Source organism: Podarcis gaigeae (genome assembly GCF_964106915.1).
Source record: "Podarcis gaigeae genome assembly, chromosome: W".
NCBI classification, from domain to species: Eukaryota; Metazoa; Chordata; class Lepidosauria; order Squamata; family Lacertidae; genus Podarcis; species Podarcis gaigeae.
The window spans coordinates 713,884-740,202 of NC_139695.1; the positions used below are offsets into that span (position 1 = coordinate 713,884).

General features: G+C 43.2%; 1 protein-coding gene across 3 annotated transcripts in view; it reads right to left on the minus strand.

Moving 5' to 3' along the window:
* Positions 1-26,319, minus strand: part of LOC310835928 (putative helicase senataxin) — a 427,391-nt gene that overhangs the window by 247,676 nt on the left and 153,396 nt on the right. For all 3 annotated transcript variants that reach the window (XM_083720870.1, XM_083720872.1, XM_083720871.1), the window contains exons 10-13: positions 20,458-20,560; positions 19,578-19,736; positions 18,479-18,702; positions 16,372-16,539 (exon numbers count right to left, since the gene is read on the minus strand). In XM_083720870.1, the coding sequence (XP_083576996.1) occupies positions 16,372-16,539; positions 18,479-18,702; positions 19,578-19,736; positions 20,458-20,560 (654 nt within the window). The remainder of the gene's footprint in view (positions 1-16,371; positions 16,540-18,478; positions 18,703-19,577; positions 19,737-20,457; positions 20,561-26,319) is intronic.

Below are 26,319 nucleotides of genomic sequence, written 5' to 3' on the forward strand. Positions count from 1 at the left end.
CTTGAAATTGTACTATAAAGCCTCATGTCTTTATTGGTTAAAGGAATGGATAAAATTAGAAAATACAGAGTTGTTAGATTTGGAAGGATTTGATAATAGATTTGGATGGCACGCGTATTTATGGGCTGGAAAGAAGAAAATCCATAAAGGTTTTTAAAACCACATTTTCCGAAGATCGTTAATAGAAATATGGGAGAGGTATAAAAACCTACTTGAAGCAAAAACTCCACACTGGTTGTCTCCGTTAGAGGTTATGACTGTTAAAAAAATTGATATGAGAAAGAATTGGATTACATATGGAAATTTGATTACAAAAGAAGGGGGGAAATGGAAAATGAAACCTTATGAAGAAGTGAAAGAGTTTGTGTATGATTGATTGCATTATTTCCAAATAAATGAAATGTTTAAAAAAGATTTTAAAGAATATGGATATGCAGAGAAGGATTCTAAATTCCAAATAGAAATAATAAATAATGAATACAAAATCCTATCCAAAATGTATAAGATACTGTTGGAATGGCATACAAAGGATGAAGAAGTTAAATCAGTCATGATAAAATGAGCCAGAGATATTGGTCATAATATACAATTTAACGATTGGATAAAACTATGGGATGAAAGTATTAAATTTACTGCATGTACTGCATTAAAGGAAAATATTATAAAAATGATATATAGATGGTATATTACACCAGTAAAACTTGCAAAAATGTACAAAACATGTAAGAAGTGTTGGAAATGTAAAGAAAAAGATGGTACATTTTATCATATGTGGTGGGAATGTAAGAAAGTGAAAAGCTTCTGGGAGCTGATATATAATGAGTTGAAAAAAAATGTTGAAATATACATTTGTCAAGAAACCAGAGGCTTTTCTCTTAGGAATTGTTGGTAATGAAATAAATAGAAAGGACCACAAGCTTTTCCAATATGCAGTAACAGCGGCAAGAATATTACTGGCCCAGAAATGGAAACAAGAACAAATACCAACGTTGGAGGAATGGAGAATGAAGCTGATGGACTATGCAGAACTTGATAAACTGACTGGGAAGATTAGATATCTATGAGATCAAAAGTTCATCGAGGACTGGAGAAAATTAGTTGAATACTGGGAATGTATAAGTGACAACGGAATAACGTTAGTGGCATTCAGAGAAGCTCTGTAACAGCATAAGAAATATTGTAAAAAAGCAAAATAGAAGAGGGGGCTAAGTATAAGGGCAATACCAAAATTTGGAAATGTGTATTTAAAGAAATTAGAATTTGGATGATTGGCAGAGAAGCCGAAGGAAGTCAAAAACCGAAAAGTTTAATAGAAACTGTAATGTGGTATGAATGCATGGAAAATTAATAAAATATAATTTTTTTTAAAAAAAAAGAAGCACAAAGTTGCTACCCAGAAGTCTTCATGGAATGACGGTTTGTGTGTAAGGATAAACCAGGTGTTGCAACAGGACATGAAAGCGTTACTGCTTAGTGCAGGCTTGCCAAATGAGTTTTGGACTGAATTGCTGAATTGTTATATTTAAACTCATAACAGGAGATACTCCAAAGTTATGAAATGCACACCCTATGAGAAACTGTTCCAGAAGGTACCTTATGTCAAACACCTTTGGATTTTTGTGTGGGTGGAGACACCACAGAGCAAGAAGCTCAGCAAATGTGGTGCACACCAGTATATTTCTGGGTTACAAAAAAGGCCAGTACAGAGTATTGATGTCTGACACCAACATAGTTCTTCTCACTAGGGATGTTGAGTACACTGCAAAATGGAAGGAATCGGCAGACCACGATTTGTAATATTCTTTTTGTTCCAGGTTTGGTGGACAACTTGCTGAGCATTTCTCAGCTCACAGTGCAAGAGTTGAACATTTCCTTCAGAAGGAAGAACAGGAAGAACAGAAGAGATCTTCTATATGCTGACTGTGTGAATGGCTTATTCTTATTATCCTATGATGATGTTGATACTGATGTTGATATGCGAAGTAATGAGATGTGCTGTGCAATGTCTACTAACAAAATTTCCCATGCAAATTGTTTCCATGACCATCACAGGAGGCTCGGTCATCTAAATTTTCAGGCCATTGCCAAGATGCGTGATCTGGTAAAGGGGATGACCATTAAACTCTGCAGATTTCACATGAAATGTACGGTAAATCATGTGCAGAACACAAGGTCTAGGTTGCTCCAAAGGGTAAAATATCTGGCAGGGAAGCCAAAGAGCCCTACCAAATTGTGCACGCAGACCTTGTTGGTCCATTAAAGCCATCTTTAGGTAAAGCACAATATTTCATGGTATGGATAGATCAGTTTTCAAGATATATTTATGTTTTCTTGCTCAAGTAGAAGTCAGAAGCGTTTCCTAAGTTCAAGGAATTCTGCGCTTGGCTGCAGAATGCCCACAAGAGACAAGTGGGTTGTCTTTTCACTGACGGCAGAATTCTCTTCTTAGCAGTTTGAAGCTTTTCTAGCTGAGAAAGGAATCCAACAGAGCTCCGTGGCAAAATGGTCTCTGTGAAAGGGCAAATCAAATGCTCCAGCAGGGCATGAAATCTCTCGAGTGATGCAAATTTGCCTGATTCATATTGGGCCGAAGTTTTCAATTGTTTTACTTATGTGCATAACAGAAAAATTTCTTCACCAATAGGTTGCATACCTTATGAAAAGTTGTTTGGCAGGAAACCATTTGTTAAACAGTTGAGAATTTTTGGTTCTGACATGTGGGTTCACACACCTCAGAGCACCAAGCTGAGCAAACGTGGTATGCATGGAATATTCGTGGGATACGAAAAAGGTGCTTACAGAGTATTAATGTCTGACACGAAGACAGTGAGATTCACTAGGAGTGTTGAATATAATGCAAAGTGGGGAGACAATGTAGGAATTTTCCAATGTTATCCTGATACTAATAATGATGAGAAATCTGATGATGACACAGGTTCAGACACCAGTTCAGTGAGAGGTGGTAGTGCTGCTGATGACAGTGATGACACGGCAGACTACAAGAGTGCAAAGGCCTCACTCAGACCATCCGAAGAGTCTGACACTGATTGGGGTCTGGAGCCAGTTTACTATTGGCCGCGATTCTCCTAAGAAAGAGGAGATTAGTCCTGAAGACTTGTGCATAATTTGCAGATCTGAAAGAGCCACAAAGGGCAGACCACCTAAAAGATTTGTTGATGAGTTTGAAAAGACAGCTACAATGGTTATAAATAACTCAGGGAAGATTCAAGAGCCTTCAAGCTTCCAAGAGGTCAAAGAGTTAACCTTGAAGGATGCTGAACCATGGTTAAATGCCATGCAGGCTGAGCTAAATTCCTTAGAGAGAAACAAAACATGGGAACTAGTTCCAATGGTACCAGGAATGAAGCTAATTGATAGCAAATGGGTCTTTAAGGCCAAGACAGACCAGAGTGGCAAGGTAGTGAGACATAAGGCCAGGTTGGTCGCAAGAGGATTTTCGCAGGTACTAGGTCAAGATTATCACGAGACCTACTCTCCCACCATGAAGTATGAGAGCATTAGGCTTATGCTCAAAATTGCTGCAAAGGAGAAACTAAACGTTTCTCATCATGATGTCAACACTGCATTTCTGTACGGGGACCTGGGTGAACAGATTTATATGCATTCACCTGACGGAATATAGGTAAAGAAAGGATTGATTTGTGTTCTAAAAAAATCCTTGTATGGTCTCAAACAAAGTGCCCGGTGTTGGAATACTTAATTAACAGAGACGTTGTTTTCTCTAGACTTTCAAGGCAAAGCAGAGCCATGTTTGTTTACCAAAACAAACTGTATTGTGTATGCTTTGTTGATGATCTTTTCTTTTAGAAAGATCAGGCTTTGTACAAAATAACCCTAGCTCAACTGAAGGAGCATTTTGATATAAAAGATCTTGGCAATGTAACAAACTATCTTTCTCTGGAGGTAGAAAGAAACCAGGGAGGTGATATCTTGGTACACTAACCACAGAAAATTGCTAATGTATTGACCAAACTGAATTTGGTTGACGCAAACCCTGTAGATGCACCAATGGTGACAGGCATTGACACTGACAAAGCATTTTCTGATGTTGCTCTGTACAGATGTATTCTAGGCAAGCTAAATTTTATTGCCCGGTGTTCGAGGCCTGATATAGATGTCAGCACTAATTTGCTGAGCAGACACACTAACAATCCTACGATTAAAGACTGGAAGGCACTGAAATGCATAGCACGCTATCTAAAGAGGTCTATGCACTACAGACTAAAATTTACCAACCAAAAATCTGGAGGTCTTGAGATTTTTGCAGATGCAAGTTCTGAAACTTGCATCAGGTGACACCACAGACAGCAAGAGCACTTCTGGAGTGTGCTACATGTATAACCAATGTATTTTTGAATGGTCATGTAAAAAGCAGACAACAGTAAGCCTAAATTCTTACAAGGTTGAATTGAATGCACTGTCATATGCACTTCTAGATTGTGAATGGTTATTGCATAACATTATGTTTGAAGACTGGGAAAGGTTATGGAACACCGGAATGAAATTTACGGCATGTAGTGCCTTGAAGGAAAACATTATGAAAATGATATACTGGTGGTACATGACCCCAGTCAAGCTTGCTAAGATATATCACCTGTCTGATAATAAATGTTGGAAATGTAAAGAGGCGGAAGGGACATTCTTTCACCTCTGGTGGACCTGCCCGAAAGTGAAGGCCTTTTGGGAGATGATTCATAATGAACTAAAAAAGGTACTTAGATTTACCTTACCTAAGAAACCAGAGGCCTTCCTCCTGGGCATGGTGGACCAGAGAGTGCTTAAGAAGGACAGAACTTTTTTTATGTACGCTACTACAGCAGCAAGGATCCTGATTGCAAAGCATTGGAAGACACAAGATTTACCCACACTGGAGGAATGGCACACGCAGTTGATGGACTACATGGAACTGGCCGAAATGACTGGCAGAATCCGAGACTTGGGAGAAGAAACAATCGAGGAGGACTGGAAAAAATTTAAGGACTATCTGGAAAAACACTATAAGCTGTATGAATGTTAAAAAATGCACCTTTTAGGAAACTCTAGCTTCAGTAATGTTAAACTAAAGAAATGGAAATTAAGGTACAAGAAGTCTGAGATAGAATAATGAAATAACTTTATTGTGTTTAAATGAAAATGTACATGATTTGGGTTATAACACATTTGAAACTGGGTAACATGATAAAACGAAGGATACAACAAGTAATGAAATAAGTTAACAAATTGCTGATGTTATGTATCACAGAGAATGCAGGGCTGGGAGGATGTGGGGAAGTCCAGTAGATTTGGAAAAAAGAACAAGAAAATTTGTAATCTTTCTACTTTACTCTTATAATATGTTCTTTATTCTTTTTTCTGTATTTTACAAACTCATTAAAAAATATTATTAAAAAAAATAGATTGTGAATGGTTATTACAGCTGTTTAAAGACCTAAGAGTGAATGTGAAATGTCCTATTTAAATGTATCAGGACCATAGAGCATGTTTGTCTTTACTCGCTACAGAGGGATGTAAGCAAAGAGCACTTACAATTAAGATTACAACATGCAAGGGAGTGTATTCAGAAAGGACTTATTCAAGTGTCCTACATGCTAGGAAATGAAATTCCAGCCGATCTGTTATCAAAAGTTGTTAACAGGGAAAAACTTCAGATTTATATACAGCGGTTGCAGTTAGGCTGAAACACTGCAGCTACGGGTTACTTGAAATGGGGGAGGATGTTAGGATTTCACCCCTCCCTATGCTGCAGTTATAGGATTGTTGGATCACGTGTCTATATGTAATGCATTTCAGCTGCTGATTGTTACAGCTATATAAGCAGAAAGGGAGATACACTGTTTGCTCCCTTCCTCCCACTGTTCTCTCACAGTGATGTTTTGTTTCAGCATTCTCTCCGAGGAAGAGAAAGAGGAACCATGTTTATTTTGTAGTGTTTGTACTGTTATGTTTGATTTCGTTACAATAAATAAGGATTAGATGTTACACCTCAAGGCTAACGTGTCTATTTTGGACTCTGCTGGTTGTGCGCTCATGTCCCAGGAGGGTATGGGTCGCATCAGCGTGACGGGAGACTGGAGTGATAAATCCTGGGCGACGCTGCATTGGGGGAAGGCACAAGGCCTTGGCGTTATCTCCCAACAAACGTAACTATTTTCCAAACTTATCCCATTGATGATGGCTCAGATGGGGAATCTGATAATGACAGTGACAGTGGGAGCACAGGTAGAAGTTCCACTGATGCAGCAGATTACCAGAGTGCAATTACATCGCTCAGACCATCAGAACAGTCTGATCGAGAATTGGAGGAACCACTGTTCACTATGAGTCACTATTCTCTCAAAGAAGAGAAGCCCTATATAAAGAAGACCTGTGCCTGATGCGCAGATCTGAAAGAGCTATGGGGGGAAAGCCCACTAGGTATGCTCGTGAGTTTGCTAACACAGCTGTTGCAAATATAGCTGTGGCTAGTAGCTCAGGACACGTTTCAGAGCCTGAGGTCTTGCAAGGGGTACAGGGTTTGTGCTCAAAGGATGCGAAACCACACTCAAAGGCTGCAAGGGTCAACACTGTTTCTTCAGACAGGAACAGAGCTAAGGCTCTAGTCCCATGGAAGGAAGGTAACCAGAAGTGCAAAATGGTCAAACACAAGGCCAGTCCAGCTGCAGGGAGTTCCAAACGTGGAACGGGTACTACAGGGGTATATTTTGTGTATGACAACAGTATGTTCACTTCACTTACTGCTGTGTTAGCCTATGCAGCATTGGTTACCTGAAATGGGGGAGAGTGTTAACATTTCACTCCACCGACGCTGCATTTGAGTTTGTTGTAAATCACATGCCTGTCTGAGAAGACTGTGGGAATGGAAGACAGCCTTATCTCTCTTTCATTGCATGTACTTTGGACTGTACTTTCACTTCTTCTGTTCTCTCGGCGCTGGAGAGAACGGACGCCATTATGCTGTAGTCTGTGTTAGGATTCTTACTCCATGTTTGAAGTCTTGGGATTGTTGTCTATCACATGAAGGTGTGTTTTCATCCCACAGTGTGGGAAGTGACGGAGACAGGATGTTTATGTTACTGTGTTCTGTGAAGTGGGACTATTGTCTTTTGTTCTTTTTCTCTTTGCCGTCTGATGAGAAAGAGGAAGCAGCTAAGTCAAAATGCTCCAAGTGTATTATATGTAAATAAAAGTAGATTAGCCAAAATGCTGTGCTGCTGAGTTCTGTTACGCAAACTGCAAATACTCTGCAGGATCCCTAAGTGTGCTGATGCTTCTTGGTATCAGTCGCTGTGATGTTCCGTCTGAAGAAAGCTTTTGAAGCTCCCGACCGACTGACCAGGAGGGAGAGAAAATGCCAGTCGGGCATGTGTCTCTGCCAGGGTCCTACACGCAAGTAGGATGATCCTAACATGGTCATGGGCCCAGGGATCGGGGCCACAGACCCAGTGCCAGCAGAGGAAGGACCTGGGGCTGTTTTTGTCCCAGTTGAAGTCTCCTGGAACTGGCAGAGTGAAGGCAGAAGGAGACAGTCTGTGAGTATAGCAAATGCCTAAAAGTGAAAGTAAAGACAGGCTGGACTGTTTTTGTGCCCGTGCACAGAAGAAGGCGAGAGGCCTTTGAAGTTCTTGCCAGGCACTAATTACAGCTGGCAGAAGCAGAAGTAGGCTTGATTTATAGTGGCCGTCTGATAAGGACTGTAAAAAGGTAGTTTCAGCTTGAACTAAGCTGTGGAATAGACCTTTTCAGAAGGGGCAAAAATCCCACTCCCTAAGTTGCGTAGAGAAAATGGGAAAAGCTGCTTTTCGACAGAGAGAGAAAAGCTGCTTGGTGCTGCAAGCCTTTGCCAAGAATGTAGCCCTGATTTATGTGCTACAAAGGGAGGACACTTCCCGATGCTTCTGAATCATTCCCTGAGCAGAGAATGGGTAGCGGCAGAAAGTGAAAGCTGGAGGAGTGCTGCGGCAAGACTTGTGAAGCTATGGGGGAGTAAGTCCCCCGATGAATCTGCATAATAGCAGACAAGGCAAAAAGCCTGGGAAGAATGGGGGGGGGGGGGGGTTGTTTTGTTCCCGGAACTGAAAAGGCAGTTTGAGACAAAGGCTGTGTCTTATGCCAGACAGTGTGTATGTTCAGCAGGAATTGAAGCTGCGTCACACGATGGACACTTCAAGATGGCGGGGGCTGCTAAACAGGATGCCAGAGAGGTTCGGAGGGCTAGATTTGCTGTCTCCGACGCCCACACTCGGTGGGAGGCAGTTGCTGAGTGGACTGCCAGAAGTAATACCCCAGGGAAAGCTGATACAGTATCCCAGAGAGGGTTGTGTTCCTGACACTGAAAGCTTCACAGAAGAGAGGCTTTTGAAGGAAGAATGCAGAAGGGGGGGTGTTTCCTGTTCCTGTTAAGGGCGAGAAATCTCCAAAGCAGGAGTAGCACAAGGGGAGTTGACTGCCATGTCATCCCAATCTTCACTGCAACCAGCAGGTGGCACTGCTGTGTTTGAAGCAGTGGAAAGTTTTTCCTGTGAGAAGTTTGGACAGAGTTCAAAAGTCAGGAACATTTGCAGCATTTCCGACAGGTGACATGAAGCAAGGCCAGAGATGCAAAGATGCAGCGCAGATATGGTGACTAGCTGTTCCAGTACAGAGATGCAAGAATCTTTTGTGCTAGATTCTGAGGCGAAGAAACACCTTTGTGGAAGATGGAACTGGTTCACCGCGTGTACACCACAGAAGGGTCTGATCCACCAGTCGGGTGGAGACTTCTTGGAGGTACTTAGCACCGGGATCGTGGAACCGAAAAGCTGTCAAGTTGTGATGTCTAATGTGTTTTTCATTCCAGGTTGAGAAGCCCAGCTGATGCAGCCTGGATGTTCTGTTTATGTCAACAAACAGCGTGCAACCATCCAGAAGAACGAAAGCCACATTATAAATGGCTTGTTCTTACTATGTTGTGATGTTAACATGGGGGATGGTGGGAAAGTTGGAGAGACAAGTGATGCTATGTCTGATAACCATCTTTTTCATGCAGGATGTGTGCATGGGTCTTCCAGATTGCTGGTGTCTGACACGAAGATGGTCAGGTGTACCAAAAGTGCTCAGGACAAAGCAAAGGAGGGAGGCGATATGGGTATCTTACAAAGGCACCCTATTGGTAATGGAGATTCTGATGTATGGATTCAGAGGCAACAGAGTGACACGCTCAGCAAACATAGTTTGCAAGGCCTTTCCCTGGATTCAGACAAAAGTTCTGCTAGGGACTGCGACAAGGTAAACCCAAGATGTGCAAAGGGACCAACAGATGGGTCTGACATGTGGGTGCAGACCTCACAAGGCAGGAAGCATAGATTCTTCCTCGGGTATGGTGGCTTGTACAAAGTACTGAGACCTCATGCCAATATGATTTACTCACTAGGGATGTTGAGTGCAGTGAAAAATGGGGAGGAAATGTGTGTGTTTTCCAAGGCAACCCCCTTGCTTCAGACTCAGATACTGAGTCTACTGCTGATGCTGAAAGTGAGGCGAGTTCCACTGATACAGTGAAAGACGTGCGCCTGGTGTACAGATCTGAGACAGCTACCACCAGGTATGCTCAGGAGTTTGCTAACACAGCTATTGCAGTTTTAGCTGTGGCTAGTGGCTCGACACAGGTCTTGGAATCCGAAGTCTTGAAAGGGATACAGGGTTTGTCCTCAAAGGACGGGAAACCACACCCAAAGGCTGTAAGGGTAGACACTGTTTCCTTGGAAAAGGAAGCTGAACCATGTCCAAAGGCCATGTGTGCCAACACCGATTCCTCAGAGAGGAACGGGGCTAGGGTTCGAGTCCCAACAAAGCCAGGTGTGAAACTTCTTGATAGTCAGGAAAACTATGACGCCAAGACTAGTCAGAAGTGCAAGATGGTAAGGCCCAAGGCCAATCCAGTTGCATGTAGTTCCAAGGGTGGAACGGATGGTACAGGGGTATACTGTGTGTATGACATCTGTATGGTTGTTGCAGTTACACTGGTGACTACAACACTGCTCATTCATCGGGGGAGGATGTTAGGATTCTTGCTCCGTGTCTGCAGTCATGGGATTGTTGTCTATCACATGATGGTGTATGTTTTCATTCCACAGTATGGGAAGTGACGGAGACAGGATGTTTATGTTACTGTGTTCCGTGAAGTGGGACTATTGTTTTTTGTTCTTTTTCTTTTTGCTGTCTGATGAGAAAGAGGAAGTATTATATGTAAATAAAAGTAGAATAGCCAAAATGCTGTGATACTGAGTTCTGTTACGCAAACTGCAAATACTCTGTAGGATCCCTAAGTGTGCTGATGCTTTTTGGTATCAGCCACTGTGATGTTTGGGCTGAAGAAAGCTTTTGAAGCTCCCGAACGACTGACCAGGAGGGAGAGAACATGCCAGTCAGGCATGTGTCTCTGCCAGTGTCCTACACGTGAGTAGGACGATCCTAACAGTCTGTATATAGAGTGTAAATAAATAGTAGCTTAGATCTACAAAGTCCCACGCTTGTTGCTTTGTAACGCTAGAAGTATAGTGTGCATAAATCAAGCTGATTTATGTTGCTGGAGCACCCTGGAGAAGAAGGGAGATGCTTTTTTCAGTGCTGCACACATCGGAGGACGTTCGGAGTTTCAGGGGCTTGCAGGCGGCCCCAGGGCAAATTCCAGCAGTTGAATCCCAACACTAAGTAAAAGCAAAAACAAAAGAAGTGCCATGGTCGGATCACTTCCTGTGATCCTTCACTTTTCTGCGATCCATCACTTTTCCGCGACCCTTCCCCTCTGCAGGGAGGTGGGACCGATTTGGATGGTCCGCCCCCGCCACTTAATGGATCCAAATGTGTCAGGGGTCTGCCTTCAAGGGAGGGAGGAGAGACAGGAACGTACAGACAGCCTCCTCCTTTGTTGAGCAGCTGCACCTTGTCAGTCTGGTGAAAGCGAACCTTTAGGAGAAATGGATGGCGAGAGAAAGGGGGGGAGGATGCAAAGGCTCAGTCAGGCTGAGATGAGCCATGACACCGCTCCCAGGGAGTTGGAAGTGCCTCTTCCGTCGCATAGTTTTTGCCAGGGAATTACACGTAAAGAAAAGAGAGGGAGAGTGGTTTTCCCGGTCTTTTATGCTGGAGGGCAAACAGGAAAAAGGCACTTCCGGAATCTGCTAGTGATTGAGGCAGGCATTGATTTTGGACCTCTGGACTGTACATAGTTTTGCACTCAATGAAACCTGTAAAAGACAGGTGGGAGTCCTGGTTGTTATCTTCGTGGGCAACCACACACACTCCTCACAAAATGGTTTCCAGAAAGTGGTAGGGAATGTTTTATCCCATGTTGATGGCCTTTCAGCGGATTCCCTGGTGGACTGCTGGAATGCAGAGTTAACCAGGGCTATCGACTGTCTGGCTCCAAAGCGCTCCAACTGAATGGAGCCCGGACAGCCCCGTGATGTTCTCCAGAGCTGAGGGCGATGAAACAATCACTGAGACAGCTAGAGAACCAGAACCAGTGAAGGTGGTGAATGTCTTGCGCGAGTGTCTGGAGGCGGTTGGAGGATGGATGGCGGCTAACAGATTGAGATTGAATCCTGACAAGACAGAAGTACTGTTTCAGGGGGGCAGGGGGTGGGTGGGGGACTGTCACCATCAGTGGTTCTGCTGGGTTTGCATCAACCAAATTCAGTGTGCTGATCCCGGGGGGAAGGTTACCGTTGGCGTAGTCAAAGTCCGGTCCTGGGTCACTAGCCTGGAAACAGTTCACAAGGAGCGGGGCGAGGTCCGAAGCAGGAAGCCGGGCGGGGACAGGAACACTGGAGGGTCAGGTCTGGGTCCGGGCAGGAACAGGTACTCAACAACGACGTTGCTCCCGCAACCTGGGACCGGGCTGACTGGCCTTTATCTTCTCTGAGGCCAGGGGCGGTCCTGGCCCCCAGGAGACCCGCCTCTCCTGGCCTTAAGGCGAGCACTCCTCCTGGGAGAAACCAGTTCCCTTCGCCTCTCTGCCCTGAGCCTCTGCAGTTCAGGAGAGGCTGAAGGGTTACTGGGCCCAGGGGGAGACTCACGTGTAGGCACTGAGTCCTCAACCACCTCTGGAGCCAGAGTGGATTCACCTGGTGCCTGCTCCTGAGGATCCGGCACAGGTGCAGGCGCTTCAGAATCAAGGCCCTGCCCCAGTTCAGCCGGCCCTGGAGGCGGGGACTCCTGTGCAGGCTGGGATTCCTCCGGTTCAGCCTCGGAATCGGATTCCCAGGCCATCACATTCAGTCTGGTTAATACACCAGCAATTTTCTGTGTTTGGTGTACCAGAAAATTACCTGCTTGGTCCTTCTCCACCTGCAGAGAAAGATAGTTGGATACCTCACCAAGATCCTTCATGTCAAAGTGCTCCTTCAGCTGAGCTAGGGTGCTTTGGTACAAAGCCTGATTCTTCCAAAACAAAAGAAGATCATCAAAAAAACATAAACAATACCGTTTGTTTTGCCCCTCCTCTTTGACAAACACACATGCCTTGGTGAAAACCTAGAGAAAGCAATGTCTCAGTGAGTTTTGTGTCACAACACCTGGCACTCTGCTTGAGGCCATATAGGGACTTCCATAGTTTACAGACCATTCCCTTCTGTACCTGCACTCCATCAGGTAGAAGCATATACAGCTCCTCCCCCAAAATCCCGTTCAAAAAAAGCTGTGTTCACATCGTGATGAGAAACGTGCAGTTTCTCCTCTGCAACAATCTTGAGCATTAGTCTAATGTTCTCATACTTGACGGTGGGTGAGTAGGTCTCGTGGTATTCCTGTCCTGGTATCTGTGAAAAACCTCTGGCGACCAGTCTGGCTTTGTGCCTGACAACCTTGCCATTCTGGTCTGTCTTGGCCTTGAAGACCCATTTGCTGCCAACCAGCCTCATTCCTGGGACTGTTGGCACCAGCTCCCAGGTTTGGTTCCTATTCAAGTAATCAATTTCAGTCTTCATGGCATTAAGCCATGGTTCAGCATCTTTCGAGGTTAACTCCTGGACCTCTTTGAAGCTTGAAGGTTCCCACACCTTTTCTGAGCTACCAAGAACAGCAGTTGCTGTCTTAGCAAACTCATCAGCAAATCGCTTTGGAGGTTTGCCTTTTGTGGCCCTTTCAGATCTGCGTGCTAGACGCAAGTCTTCTGCACTCATCTCCTCCTTCTTAGGAGAAAAGTGGCCAATGGTGAACAGGGGTTCTTCCAGTTCAATGTCAGACGCATCAGATGGTCTGACTGAGGCCTTTGCGTTCTTGTAGTCTGCTGTGTCATCACTGTCGCTGACACCAGCAGCAGCGCCGCCCAGTGAACTAGAATCCAAACTCTGATCATCATCCTCAGCTTCCTCATCATCTTCATCCTCCTCTGAGTGACTCTGGAAAATTCCCACATTCCCCCCCCCCCCACTTAGGATTGTATTCAACACTCTTTGTGAACCCAATGGACAGTCATGAATACCCTGTATGCACCTTTTTCGTACCCCATGAACAAACCATGTGCCCCACGCTTCCCAAGCTTGCTGCTCTGTAGGGTGCGGACCCACATGTCAGAACCAAAGATTCTCATGTGCTTGACATAAGGTTTCTTACTTGACATAAGGTTTCTCAGTCAGGAAAGCTTCAAACTGCTGAGAAGTGAATTCACCGCCTCAATCAGTAAACAAACAGCCAATGTGATTACTGTGAGCATTCTCCAACCAAGCACAGAACACCTTGAACCTAGGAAACACTTCTGACTTCTGCTGGAGCATAAACACATGAATGTACCTAGAAAAAGAATCAATTAAAACCATGAAGTACCTTGCTCCACCCAAAGAGGGAGCAAGTGGACCAACCAGGTCTGCGTGGACTAGCTGGTAGGGTTTGGAAGCCTGTCTGCTAAACACCTTGCCTTTTGGAGCAACCTTCACCTTGTTCTCTGCACAAGATACACATTTCATGTGAAACTTACAGGGCTTGATGTTCAAACCCTGAACCAACCCAGGCATTTTGGCCAGTGCCTGCCAAGACATGTGACCAAATCTTCGGTGCGCCTCGTGAATACATCCTGCATGAAGAACTTTGTTAGTTTGTGCAACACAACAAGATTCAACATTAGACACACCAACAGCTTTGACATCATAAGTTATCAAGAACAAGCCATCAACAAACTTTGCATGCAAAATGTCCTCTTTACCCTTCCTGATGACACAGATGCCCTTCTTGAAAGAAATCTCAGTCTTGCTCAGTCAGCTGTGGGATGCTGAGCAAATTGTCTGCAGAATCTGGAACAAAAAGTACTTTGCTGCCAACGCCTTGGCTCCCCCTGGAGGCTGGAATGCTCTCCCACACTGCTCCCCCTGAAGCACACAAGCTGGTTCAGCTGCATTCCTCCTGCTCCTGCGCAGGAAGAGTTGCCAGCTGGCTTGCCACAGCGCGGCAGCTCACGTCTAAATAATCCAGGATAAGGATTGCAAACAGAGATTCTGGCATGTTGAAACCTCTTTGAGTCAATTCCTGTATGAGTTTCTGTAACTCTAGGACATGACTTCTGAGGTCCCGTCCCCCCCGGCTCCAAACACTTCTTGTGCAGCTTTTTGAAGTAAAGCAACACAGACCTAGCTTCTTGTTGGAGATGTGAGGCCTGAAGCCCCTCCCACATCTCACGCGAGCTGGTCTTGCCAGCCAGGGTAATTAACTCTTCTGGAGCTACTGAGAGCAGAATTACCCCCATGGCTCTTGAATCTTGTACAACCCATGCATCAATCAGAGGTGCTTGGGGGTCCTCAGAAACAGTGTGCCACACACCAAGCCTTCTCAACTGGCCCTTGCAGTACCTTGCCCAGGTCTGATAACTGTGGCCATTAAGCTTTGGGCATGGAACCCTATCTGAGGCTTGTAAAAGATCCATTCCTGCTCTTCACGCAAGCCTTGGAACTGGATACAATTTACAATCAGCCTTATCTTAAGCACGTCGTAAATCAGACATAGCGTGCTTCTCTCTCCGGCCTAATTGGTTCTTGGCACAGACTTCAAAAGCCTTCTAGCTGTGGCCGGGACAATCAGCTTCACATACTTCTGTCTCTGCTGGGAGCCATCAGCAGTCTTACTCTCCTGTAAGCGCCATGGATCTGGGCCCGAAACCCTTTTGTTGGGATACTGCCAGGAGTCGGGGGCATCAGGCAGGCATCAGACAGGCCTCCAGCTGGCTCCAGCCACCAGTTGGCAGCCAGTCTCCCTTGGAACAGCATCAAACAGTGACACAAGCCTCAGATACACATGCACGCTCTGTCAGCAGAGTGTGTAAATCACCTCACAGCAGAAGAGGCAGACAGAGAGATGTGCAAGCATAATGTACAGCATTTATTCAGCATAGTTCAGGAACAAAGGAAAACATGTCTGCATCCCTTCTTGTCCAGCAAAACAGCAAAGCAAAAGCTATATGCAAACGGAAGTTCCCAGCGAGGGCTGAAAGTAAACAGGCATGTGACACACAACAGCCTGTTCCTGAATGGGGTAACTGTGCCCCTGAAGGACCAGGTGCGCAGCCTGGGAGTCATTTTGGACTCACAGCTGTCCATGGAGGCACAGGTTAATTCTATGTCCAGGGCGGCTGTCTACCAGCTCCACCTTGTACGCAGGCTGAGACCCTACCTGCCTGCGCACTGTCCCACCAGAGTTATACATGGTCTGGTTATCTCCTGCTTGGACTACTGCAATGCGCTCTATGTGGGACTACCTTTGAAGGTGACTTGGAAACTACAACTAATCCAGAATGCGGCAGCTAGACTGGTGACTGGAAGTGGCTGCCGAGACCATATAACACTGGTCCTGAAAGATGTACCTTGGCTCTCAGTATGTTTCCCAATACAATTCAAAGTGTTGGTGCTGACCTTTAAATCCCTAAACACCCTTGGCCCAGTATACCTGAAGGAGCGTCTCCACCCCCATCATCCAGCATGAACACAGAGAACCAGCACCGAGGGCCTTCTGGCGGTTCCCACTGCGAGAAGTGAAGTGACGGAACCAGACAGAGAGCCTTCTCAGTAGTGGCGCCCTGTGGAACGCCCTCCCATCAGATGTCAAGGAGATGAGTAACTATATTACCTTCAGTAGATATCTGAAGGCAGCCCTGTATAGGGAAGCTTTTTAAGGCTTAATGTTTTACTACGTCTTTATATACGCTGGAAGCTGCGTATGGAAGGCAGGGTACAAATAAATTATATTATTATTATTATTATTATTATTATTATTATTATTATTATTATTACTACTACTACTACTACTACTGGAATGCCATTTGTTGTCCAGCCTTCTCGATATTCTCACAAGGACCAGCACATGCAGGGTGTTACCAACCTGCCCTACCTTGCTGAAGATTCGGTAAAGGAGCCCAAGGATAGTCTTAGATTTCCCAGTCCCAGGTGGCCCATGGATCAAGCAAACTTTGGGCAATGAAGGCAGCTTCATCACGAAGGTGTAAGCAGTTTCAATAGCTGTCCTTTGATCTTCATTAAGCTCCTTCATGTACGAAGACTGTGGGGCAAAGGAGAGGACAAAGGTGCATCTCTCACCAGAACGGACCGTTCCGAGATTTCTGTGACCTAGTTCACACTAATACAATGTCAAACCATGGCTTAGTGTGAGCATGTGGGTTCGCAGAACAGGAGACTGTGATGGCTTTGCTTACAGTATTCTACTGCTGTGAGCTAGGTCTTGGTTTGGGCTACAGCAAGTTTTCCAAACTTAAGCCTGTGGTTTGCCTCACTTAAAGTTTGAACCACATGTCCAAGTCCAGAAGACACATGCAAGCCAAACCATGGTTTAGCTCACAGTAGCAGGACCTCAAGGCGAATCAAACTAGCCACCATCTCCTCTTTGAGCACCTGCAAGTTTGCACTAAGCCATGGTTTGGTTTAGCATTTTGTGCAAACTGACCCTGCGTTATCTGTCCTCACTTCAGAGGTACAAAAGCCCCAAGGATTTGGAAGTCTCTCTTCAATGGACCTCTCATTTTGCAGAAAATTGCCACAGGAATGTTATCACCATGTCATTCTCTCCTAAGGCCCAAGTTCAACTTTCAGGAGGAAGAGTGGGATATAAATTGAATAAATAAATGAAGAGGAAGGAGGAGACTGTGGAAGACTGCTGCTGATGTTCATCAGCTTTGTGCCAACCAGATGTTTTGGACTACCAGTCCCATCAGCCCTGGCCAGCACGGCCAATGGTTGGAGGTGATGGGAGTTGTAGCACCAAACACCTGGGGAGTGTCAGGCTGAGGGAAGGTTGGCTTAAGACAGGTAATGTGCGCTCAAGCTTAATTTTGGCTATGGAAAGACAGGTGGGACTCAGTGAATTTCCCAAGCAGCTAAATTTCACATCCATGTGAGATACAGCCAAACAGGAGATGAAAAAGGTGTAGATGGAATTATGCACTGGGTAGTGGCAGGGGGACCTTTTCAGTCCAAGGGCCACATTCCTTCCAGAACATTTTGAGGGCCACATGGCAGGGACAAAAGTGAGCAACGCAAACATGGTGGGTTTTACCTTTCTTCACATTCAAGACACCACTCTCCTCCCAAATTCAGGCAAGCAAGAGGCTTGATCAGAGCTCAAGGACACATCCCAACCAGGCAGATAACACCACCACCACTCAAGGAGGGTGCAAAGCAAGGCCAGTGAAGGCCAAGGCCTGGGTGTCTCTAATTCATTCTCGCATTGCTGGATCATGTGATCCTTATTTATATTCCACACTGCTGGAAGTGTGGGAACAGAAACTCAGACAAGAGAACTTCCGTTCTGTGTGTTTTTATTTTTCTGCTCTTTGTTCTCTGCTTTCGGACAGAGAAGACGTGTGTGAGAGACACTGCTCACACCATTCATGTTTTGTTGTTTTGATTTGCTGTAAATTAATAAATTTCATGATGCCATACGCCTACACAACCTCGCTTCTTGCAGAACTCTGCTAAGCATGCATACAGCTCCACTGGATGTATGTCGCAGTTCTCCTGCGTACAGAGGAATGTATGCACACTGGGGACAGTGTGTGTGGCCTAGGCAGACTTGCAAGTGCCAGTCAGAGAGGCCTTGTCTCACCCTTGTCTCACATCTAAAAGACCATGTTCCCAAGAGATGCAGATTTGTGACCACATGTTACGGGCAACACTTGAAAAGCGGTGGTGTGTGAACCATAATTCCGAAGGCTTCCCTGGAGATGACAAGAGAAAGCTTCCATCTGCTGCTAATCTTAACAGCTAACTGTCTCTCCTCCTATCCCCGGCCTCCACCTCCGGAAAGTTGGCTGCTGGAGTAGAAATATTCTCTTGCCTTTCTCCGGTCTTCTCTGCCCATCTCTGAAGGAGTTTCAGCTTAACACCTGGCTCATTGGCATACGATTTGTGTAATGGGTAGCAAAATATCTTATACCTCCCCAAGTCAGAACTGGGTTATATTGCCTTTTAAAACAAACACTTACAGAAGTCTCCAAGTCCACAGTTGAGCCTGTCAGACAGAAGTCAGAGTTTTGTGGGCTGATTACGGCTTTGGCTAGAGGGCTTCGGTTCAGAAGAAGGAGGGCCTTGAACATTTGCTCCGTTCTCACCAAAGAACTGACCACCACACACCTGACATTCTTATCAACACCGGACAAATTTCCTTGTGTCTTGACAGACAGGAGACAGGCATCCTGCTCTTTCATCTCTGAGAGAGAGAGAGAGAGAGAGAGAGAGAGAGAGAGAGAGAGAGAGAGAGATACACAGGGGTACAATTCAGAAACCACAGTGTATGCATTCATTATCATCTAGCATTCAAATCATGATTTGAGAGCTTTTCTAGCATACATATTAACAGACTGTACATTGTTTAGAGTTCTTTGCCTGCTTCCATTTCCCAAAACCGTGGCTTGTAACCCCACTTGTAACAATGACTTCTGATCTCAATCCATGGCTTCTTGGCTTGCCAGTGGATGATAAACCATGGTTTGTCAGCTCAAAACTTCATGCCAAACTATAGTTAAGCTTTCTTAATCACAAGGTAAAGGTAAAGGTAAAGGTACCCCTGCCCGTACGGGCCAGTCTTGACAGACTCTGGGGTTGTGCGCCCATCTCACTCAAGAGGCCGGGGGCCAGCGCTGTCCGGAGACACTTCCGGGTCACGTGGCCAGCGTGACATCGCTGCTCTGGCGAGCCAGAGCCGCACACGGAAACGCCGTTTACCTTCCCGCTGGTAAGCGGTCCCTATTTATCTACTTGCACCCGGAGGTGCTTTCGAACTGCTAGGTTGGCAGGCGCTGGGACCGAGCAGCGGGAGCGCACCCCGCCGCAGGGATTCGAACCGCCGACCTTTCGATCGACAAGTCCTAGGCGCTGAGGCTTTAACCCACAGCGCCACCTGCGTCCCCTCTTTCTTAATCACAAAGCTTGGTGCAATACCTGGACTGAGCCAGAATTTCATGCTCAAATAGCAGAAATGGGTCCCCCATCCCAAATCAAATAACTTACTGACACCAAGGGTTGGCTAACATAATTGTTTTGTACACTTACTTATTAGGTTTTTTTTAAAAAAAAAACACCTACCAGTATAAAACCGAGTCACATAGCCCACATGGCGTAATGGACAGCTCTCTGCCTTGCCTTCTTTGCTATAGAAGTTTTGCTTTTCAGACAATATTAAGAACACCAAGTCACATTCCTTTGGGTGCAGCTGTTTCTCTAAATTGCTTCTTGAGATGTTAACTGGAGAAGTAATTTGAACACAGAACAAAAATATGCAAGCATTTAGCCACATACAGATACAACTACGTTGTTACCAAAAGCTCTTAATAAAACAGTAGGCATGTCGAGCACAAGTTGCTACAGCTGAACTTTGAATTCCAGATGTTTTTGGTTACCCAGTCGCACATTCTAATAAATATTCACTCAGTTTAGTTGTATGAGCTTTTTCATTGGTGAGACCTGCTGAGGTCCATTTTGGAGAGAGAAAGCATTCTGGGTATTGAGATAAAGCAGGCACACCTTGCCTCAATCCTCGTTTTTTTTCTTTTTAATCAAATAATATTGATTTTTATTCATTATTTATTTAATCATTTGCAGCACCTGGATATCAGTTTGTTTGTCACAGATATTGGTTTATTTTATTTCATAAAATTTATACACCGCTTGTTTGGTTTACCAAAAGATTAAAAAAATAAAATAATTGGTAAAAAAAATATTTAAAACATTTTTTTAAAATCAAATCAACGAGAAACTGAAAACAGGCTAAAATACACATCAACATTCTGTGTTGGGCAGAAAAGCAAAAAAGATACAGGCAGAATAAAGTATAATAGCCCTTGACTGCTCACCCCAACAGTCTAGTGTTAACACAAGCACTTCTGTTATCTACTACAACCACCATTAAAAACAGGACTGCATTTCTACTTCCCATTTGTTTATATGCAGTGAAATGCTCACTCACTTGTAAAATCTGCTTCATTTGTGTCTGCATTGAAGTTCAGCAAATTCAACTCAAAAGGCCTTTGCTCTTTTGATTTCTGGTTCTCTAGCCACTCCTGTGCCATCTGCAGGGAAATGGAAGCATAGGCTTAAGAGACTGTTCTTCCACCACATGTGGGCTGCTAAAACCATTGGGCAGGATTCCCTGCTCATAAATGGGGCCCAAAGAGTCTGTGGCTCACCACAGTTAACTTTATTGACTGATTTTCACAGAGAGCAAAGGGAGTTACAGTCTAAAGAAATAATAAAATCCCTGCTTGCAGCAGCCCAACAACTGGTGGCACAAAACTGGAGAAATTTAGCAAACTTGCAACTTTTCTTATGAGGACAAAAGGTATGGACAGTGATATTAATGAAGAAACTTACCAAATATATGAAAGCTCTATATTGAACATAAGACTCCAACCATTTTATGGACATATGATGTTCTGTTATTACTTTCCTGTTTGGGAATCCATCGAATTAGCAGCCTCCATCTACTCATGGACAATTGTGATGCAATGTATTTTGTTAAATGCACATGCACTTGCTCAGTGGGATTGGGAGGGAGGACTGTATTGCTTAAAAAAGTGTCTATTGATGTATTAGCATAATTTTGATGCATACATTTGTAAAACTAAATAAAAACATTCAACACCTGCCCCATCCAAAAAAACCCCAAATGGGACACTTTTAACCCCGCTCCCCCTTGCCAAAAAACCCTAGAGTCCACTACTACACTAGTGCAACAGTTAGGCTTACAAAAATCCCTTTTGCATGAACGAGACACACCTTTCAATAATAATAATAATAATAATAATAATAAATTTAACTTTTGGCCTTCCAGATATTGCTGGACTACAATGCCCATCCATCCATCCCTGGTGCCACTGGCCATATGCTAGGGCTGATGGGAGTTGTAGTTGAGTAACATCTGGAGGGTCACAGATGTTCCCCCACCTCCTGTCCTAAGACAACACCCATACCCTACATTTTAAAGCACTGTTATACCACTTTAAACAGCCATGGCTCCTTCCCGCATAGGCTGTAATGATCTCAGACAGGCAAGCAAGCCTTGATAAGATTTAATGACTCCGTCAGTTTTATGGTGCATTTATAATAAATTACATCCAGAGTGCAGCTCGCAGCCTGTCACTCTTGAAACAAGTTGGTCACTCACTTCTTGGCATGGTGCGCTCAGCGTCGGGTCAGGGAAAGTGCTTTGCTGCAGTAAGAGCACTCCCAGTCATAGATATGGGATAAAAAGACGGGGAAGCTAGGGCAACGCAAACCCTGAAGAGGTCTGAGAGGAGGTTCCAGACTGAAGAAAACAGATCCAAGCAGCGCATAAAGGGGTTTTCTGCCGTTCCAGCACAAAAAGTGGAGGAAGGTGGAAGAACCTCAGCGCAGAAAAGATTGCACACCCGACCGTGAGACGCCCCTTAGACCCGAATGAGAAAGCACCAGGCTGCTCCAAACCAAAACTGTAAAATCAAGAGTACTCCTGAAGGAAGAAGGTAATAACACTGGTTTAAATTAAAATAAAAGGAGTATGGACTAACTTAATATTATAAAGGACACTAAAGCTAATGAAGAGAGGAGCTTCAGCGTTCTGAGACTTATCAAGTTGTGGAAAATAAGCCTTGTAAAGAGGCAGAAAATAAAAACTGAGACACACTGAGTACCTGCTTCTACAGGGGGACGCTCTGTTGAGAGAGACAAGGAGCTGAAATAGCAAGCAGCAGCAGCGGTGACAACAAAGCAGCGGCCATTGAGGAGGAGATCAGCGTAAAACAAAGGGGTGAGTGGAAAAGAAAAAGGAGGGGAGGAACATGGAGGAGACAGTGGAAAAGAGAAGGAATAGAAAAGATTTGAAGACCAAGCAGCAGTGGGCAGATAAAGATTAAGGTGGAGTCTCCTTGTTTGGAGGTCTTTAAGCAGAGGCTTAACAGCCATATGTCAGGAGTGCTCTGATGGTGTTTCCTGCTTGGCAGGGGGTTGGACTCGATGGCCCTTGTGGTCTCTTCCAACTCTATGATTCTATGATTCTAAGATAAAGAAGTGAAAGGGAAGTGGAAGAGATATACAAAGGGAGAGAAAGAAGGAGGGAAAAGACTGGAATAGGGAAGAAAGCAGCTGGCGAAAATGGCGCGCGGGGGGGGGGGGTGAGTCATCGCCCCCAGAAGGGAAAAAAGCCGGAAGAAGAATAGTGGCGGAAACAGTCACTGCAACAAAGAGAGGCTAGAGAAACAAAACAAGAAGGACCACCTCACAAGTAAATTGGAAAAGCTCGCCACCTAGAGGCGGTAAATAAAATTACTCCCATAATTTAAAAAATGCTGGTAAGACACAGGTTTGAAGCACAACCATAAAGAAAACTAGCTATACACAAAAGGATACCTGAAATACCAAGTTCAGCTTCTAGAAAATAAGTTCTTAAGACGGATGTTAAGTACTGCGAAGGAATTTTTCTCTGATAACTGCCAAAGTAATTAAATTAAAACAAAATATTTAATTAAATTTATATTAAAACTTGGATTTTTTTTACACTTATTTTTTTAAAAAATTAAATATTTGAGATGAACTGATAGTGACATAGTCAAAACAAAAAAAAAATCCTTCCAGTAGCACCTTAAAGACCAACTAAGTCAGTTCTTGGTATGAGCTTTCGTGTGCATGCACACTTCTTCAGATACAAGTGTGCATGCACACGAAAGCTCATACCAAGAACTGACTTAGTTGGTCTTTAAGGTGCTACTGGAAGGAATTTTTTTTCTTTTGACTATGGCAGACCAACACAGCTACCTATCTGTAACTGATAGTGACATAGTGTAAAACCACCGGAATCTTAACTGACTTTCAATCCCAACAGATGAAATAAAAGGACTAAATTATAGATTATAAACAGAGCATTTTCAAAGTTTAGGAATATATAAATTCTTGGTTTGAAATAAAGATATCTTGATCAGAACCAAAAGGAAGAAGACAAATATGGGTTCTAAAAAAATACCAAACTACACTGACATTTGGGTCAGATCTACAAGTGAGAAGACAATCAACAGCTGAAACGGACCCCAATGCTGACATAAAACAGCTTATAATGGGGATGGAAAAGAGCCTGAATGATAAGCTGGACATATAAGCTGGTAACATTCAACAAAACTCAAAGCTAATAATAGACTTAACAACACAAATAAGTGACCTCTCACTTAAAAATAAAGAACTGGATAAATCTGTACAAGAACTCAAGGGTAAATCTACCAAACAAGAGGAAATGACGAAGAAATTGCAAATGGAAAATAAGGACATTAAAAAATCACAAGATTCAACGAAGGAAGAAATAAACGACCTAAAGAGAGCCCATGAAGAGCTGCTAGATGATATATCATTGATGGAGATGCATCAGAAGGAGATGGTCCTCCGCATCCGAGGCGTCCCACAAACTCATGATGAACAAATTCAAGAGAAACTATCACAGGAGATTGCAAACTGGTTGGGAGTAGAGGTAGAAGAGATACTATTGGATATTGATAAAATTTTCAGGATCAAATCAGAAAGATCAGACATTTATAAAGGGCCAGGAGATTGTTTATTTTTTTTCAACTCAAGACTTTTAAAGGACAAAATATTACATCAAAAAGGACAAGCGAAGTTAATAATAGAAGATAGGCCTATCAAAATATTTAAGGAAATCCCAAAAAGAATTTTGAAGAAAAGGCAGAACTATAAGACAGTAACAGAAGCACTCAAGAAGAATTTGATTAGATTCCGGTGGGAATTTCCTGAGGGCATCACCTTCACATATAAGGACAGGAGAAAAACTTTTAGATCAGTAGACAAGCTGGGAAAATTCTGGAGGAAGTACAAAAAAGAACTAACTAGAGATCCAACATTGGAGCGAGAGGAAACAACGCAGATGCCACAAGAAGCATAGAGAGACAAATGGGTATTAAGGGGGGGAGAGATTGGAAGAAACATAATATCAAAATCCTAAAATTTCTGAGTTTTTTTCTTTTTCTTTTCTTTTTTTTATTTACTCAATGAAACCATTGTAGATAATAAAGAAAGATTAATGAATCTAAAAATTATATCTTGGAATGTTAACGGTTTAAATGATAAGAGGAAGAGAAATAAAATAGAGCATGTATTGAGGAAAGAACAATGGGATATTATATGCTTGTAGGAGACCCATGTGACTAGAAACCATAGAAGGGTTTTAGAAAACAAGAGATTGGGTCAAGAATTTATATCCTCAGATGTAAAAAAGAAAAGGGGAATTGTGATCTATGTGAACCCTAAACTAGACACAAAAAAAATCTTTAAGGATGATGAGGGTAGATTACTAGGGGTAAAAATAACAAAAGGTAAAGAACATTTAATTATAGTAGGAGTTTATGCACCGAATGGTAACAAAACAGAATTCTTCAGAAAAGTAGAAGCTAATCTACTGGAATTTATAGAAGAGGAAATTATTTTGATGGGAGACCTAAATGGTGTCACATCAATAGAATTAGACAGGACAGAGAAAGAAAATCCAAAAAAGGCAGACTCCCAGACACCTTCTTCCAGATGGTAGAAAACCTAAATTTGATTAATATATGGAGATATAAAAACCCAGGAGAAAGACAGTATACACATTTCTCGGAAGTTAAAAAATCAGCCGGCAGAATTGACAGCATATGGGTATCAAATAACTTAACAACTAAAATTAAAAAAGCAGAAATACAGACCAAAATTATTACAGATCACAAGCCAGTCACATTAGAATTAAAGGAAAACAAGAAAACTAATAAAAGATGGAGACTTAATGAAAGAATATTAAATGACGAAAAGATTGTGAAAAAAGCGCAAGAACTAATGAAAGAATTTTTTGAATTAGATAAAGAACAGGATACAGACATCAGGACAATATGGGATGCAAGTAAAGCTTTCATAAGAGGCTTTTACATACAACAAAGTGCAATAAGGAAAAGAAACAGAGAGCAAAAACTAGAACAAATAAGGAAAGAAATAGGAATAAATGAAAAATTATTAGCAAAACAACCAAAAAATGAATTAATAAACCAAAAACTAAAAATATTACAAACCCAGGCTTCAGCAATATTAAATAGTGAAATTGAGGACAATATTAAATGGATGAAACAAAGGTCGTTCGAATTTGCAAATAAACCCGGAAAGATGCTAGCCTGGCAATTGAAAAAAAGACAAAAGGAAAAACTGATTGATAAAATAGTGGAAGAAGGGAGAACTTTAGATAATCCTGAGGAAGTTAAAAAGTGCTTTATAAAATATTATAATAAGCTATATAAAGCAGGAAATGAGACAGAGGATGAAATAAAATAGTATTTATGTGGAAAGGATATACCTAAAATTAAGAAAGAAAAGATTCAAGATCTAAACTCCCCAATAACCACGAAAGAGCTTCATCAAGCGATAATTAAGATAAAACTAGGAGAATCCCCAGGTCCAGATGGTCTTACCGCAATACATTACAAAAAATTAGACGAACCATTATTATCACCTATGAAGACACTCTTAAATAGAATATTAGAAGACGGGAAGATTCCCAATACCTGGAAGCAGGCTCACATAGTAGTAATCCCAAAACAAGGACGAAATAAAGAGTTTATAACCAATTATAGACCAATATCATTACTAAATAATGATTGCAAGATCTATGCACAAATATTGGCTACAAGATTAAAGACAGTTTTGCAGGATTGTATAAATAAAGAGCAGGCAGGGTTCTTGCCGGGCAGGAAAATGAGTGATAATATAAGAACAGTGATTGATATGATCGAGTATTTAGGCATGAAACCGAGTGTCAGGGAACTGCCATCGGAAC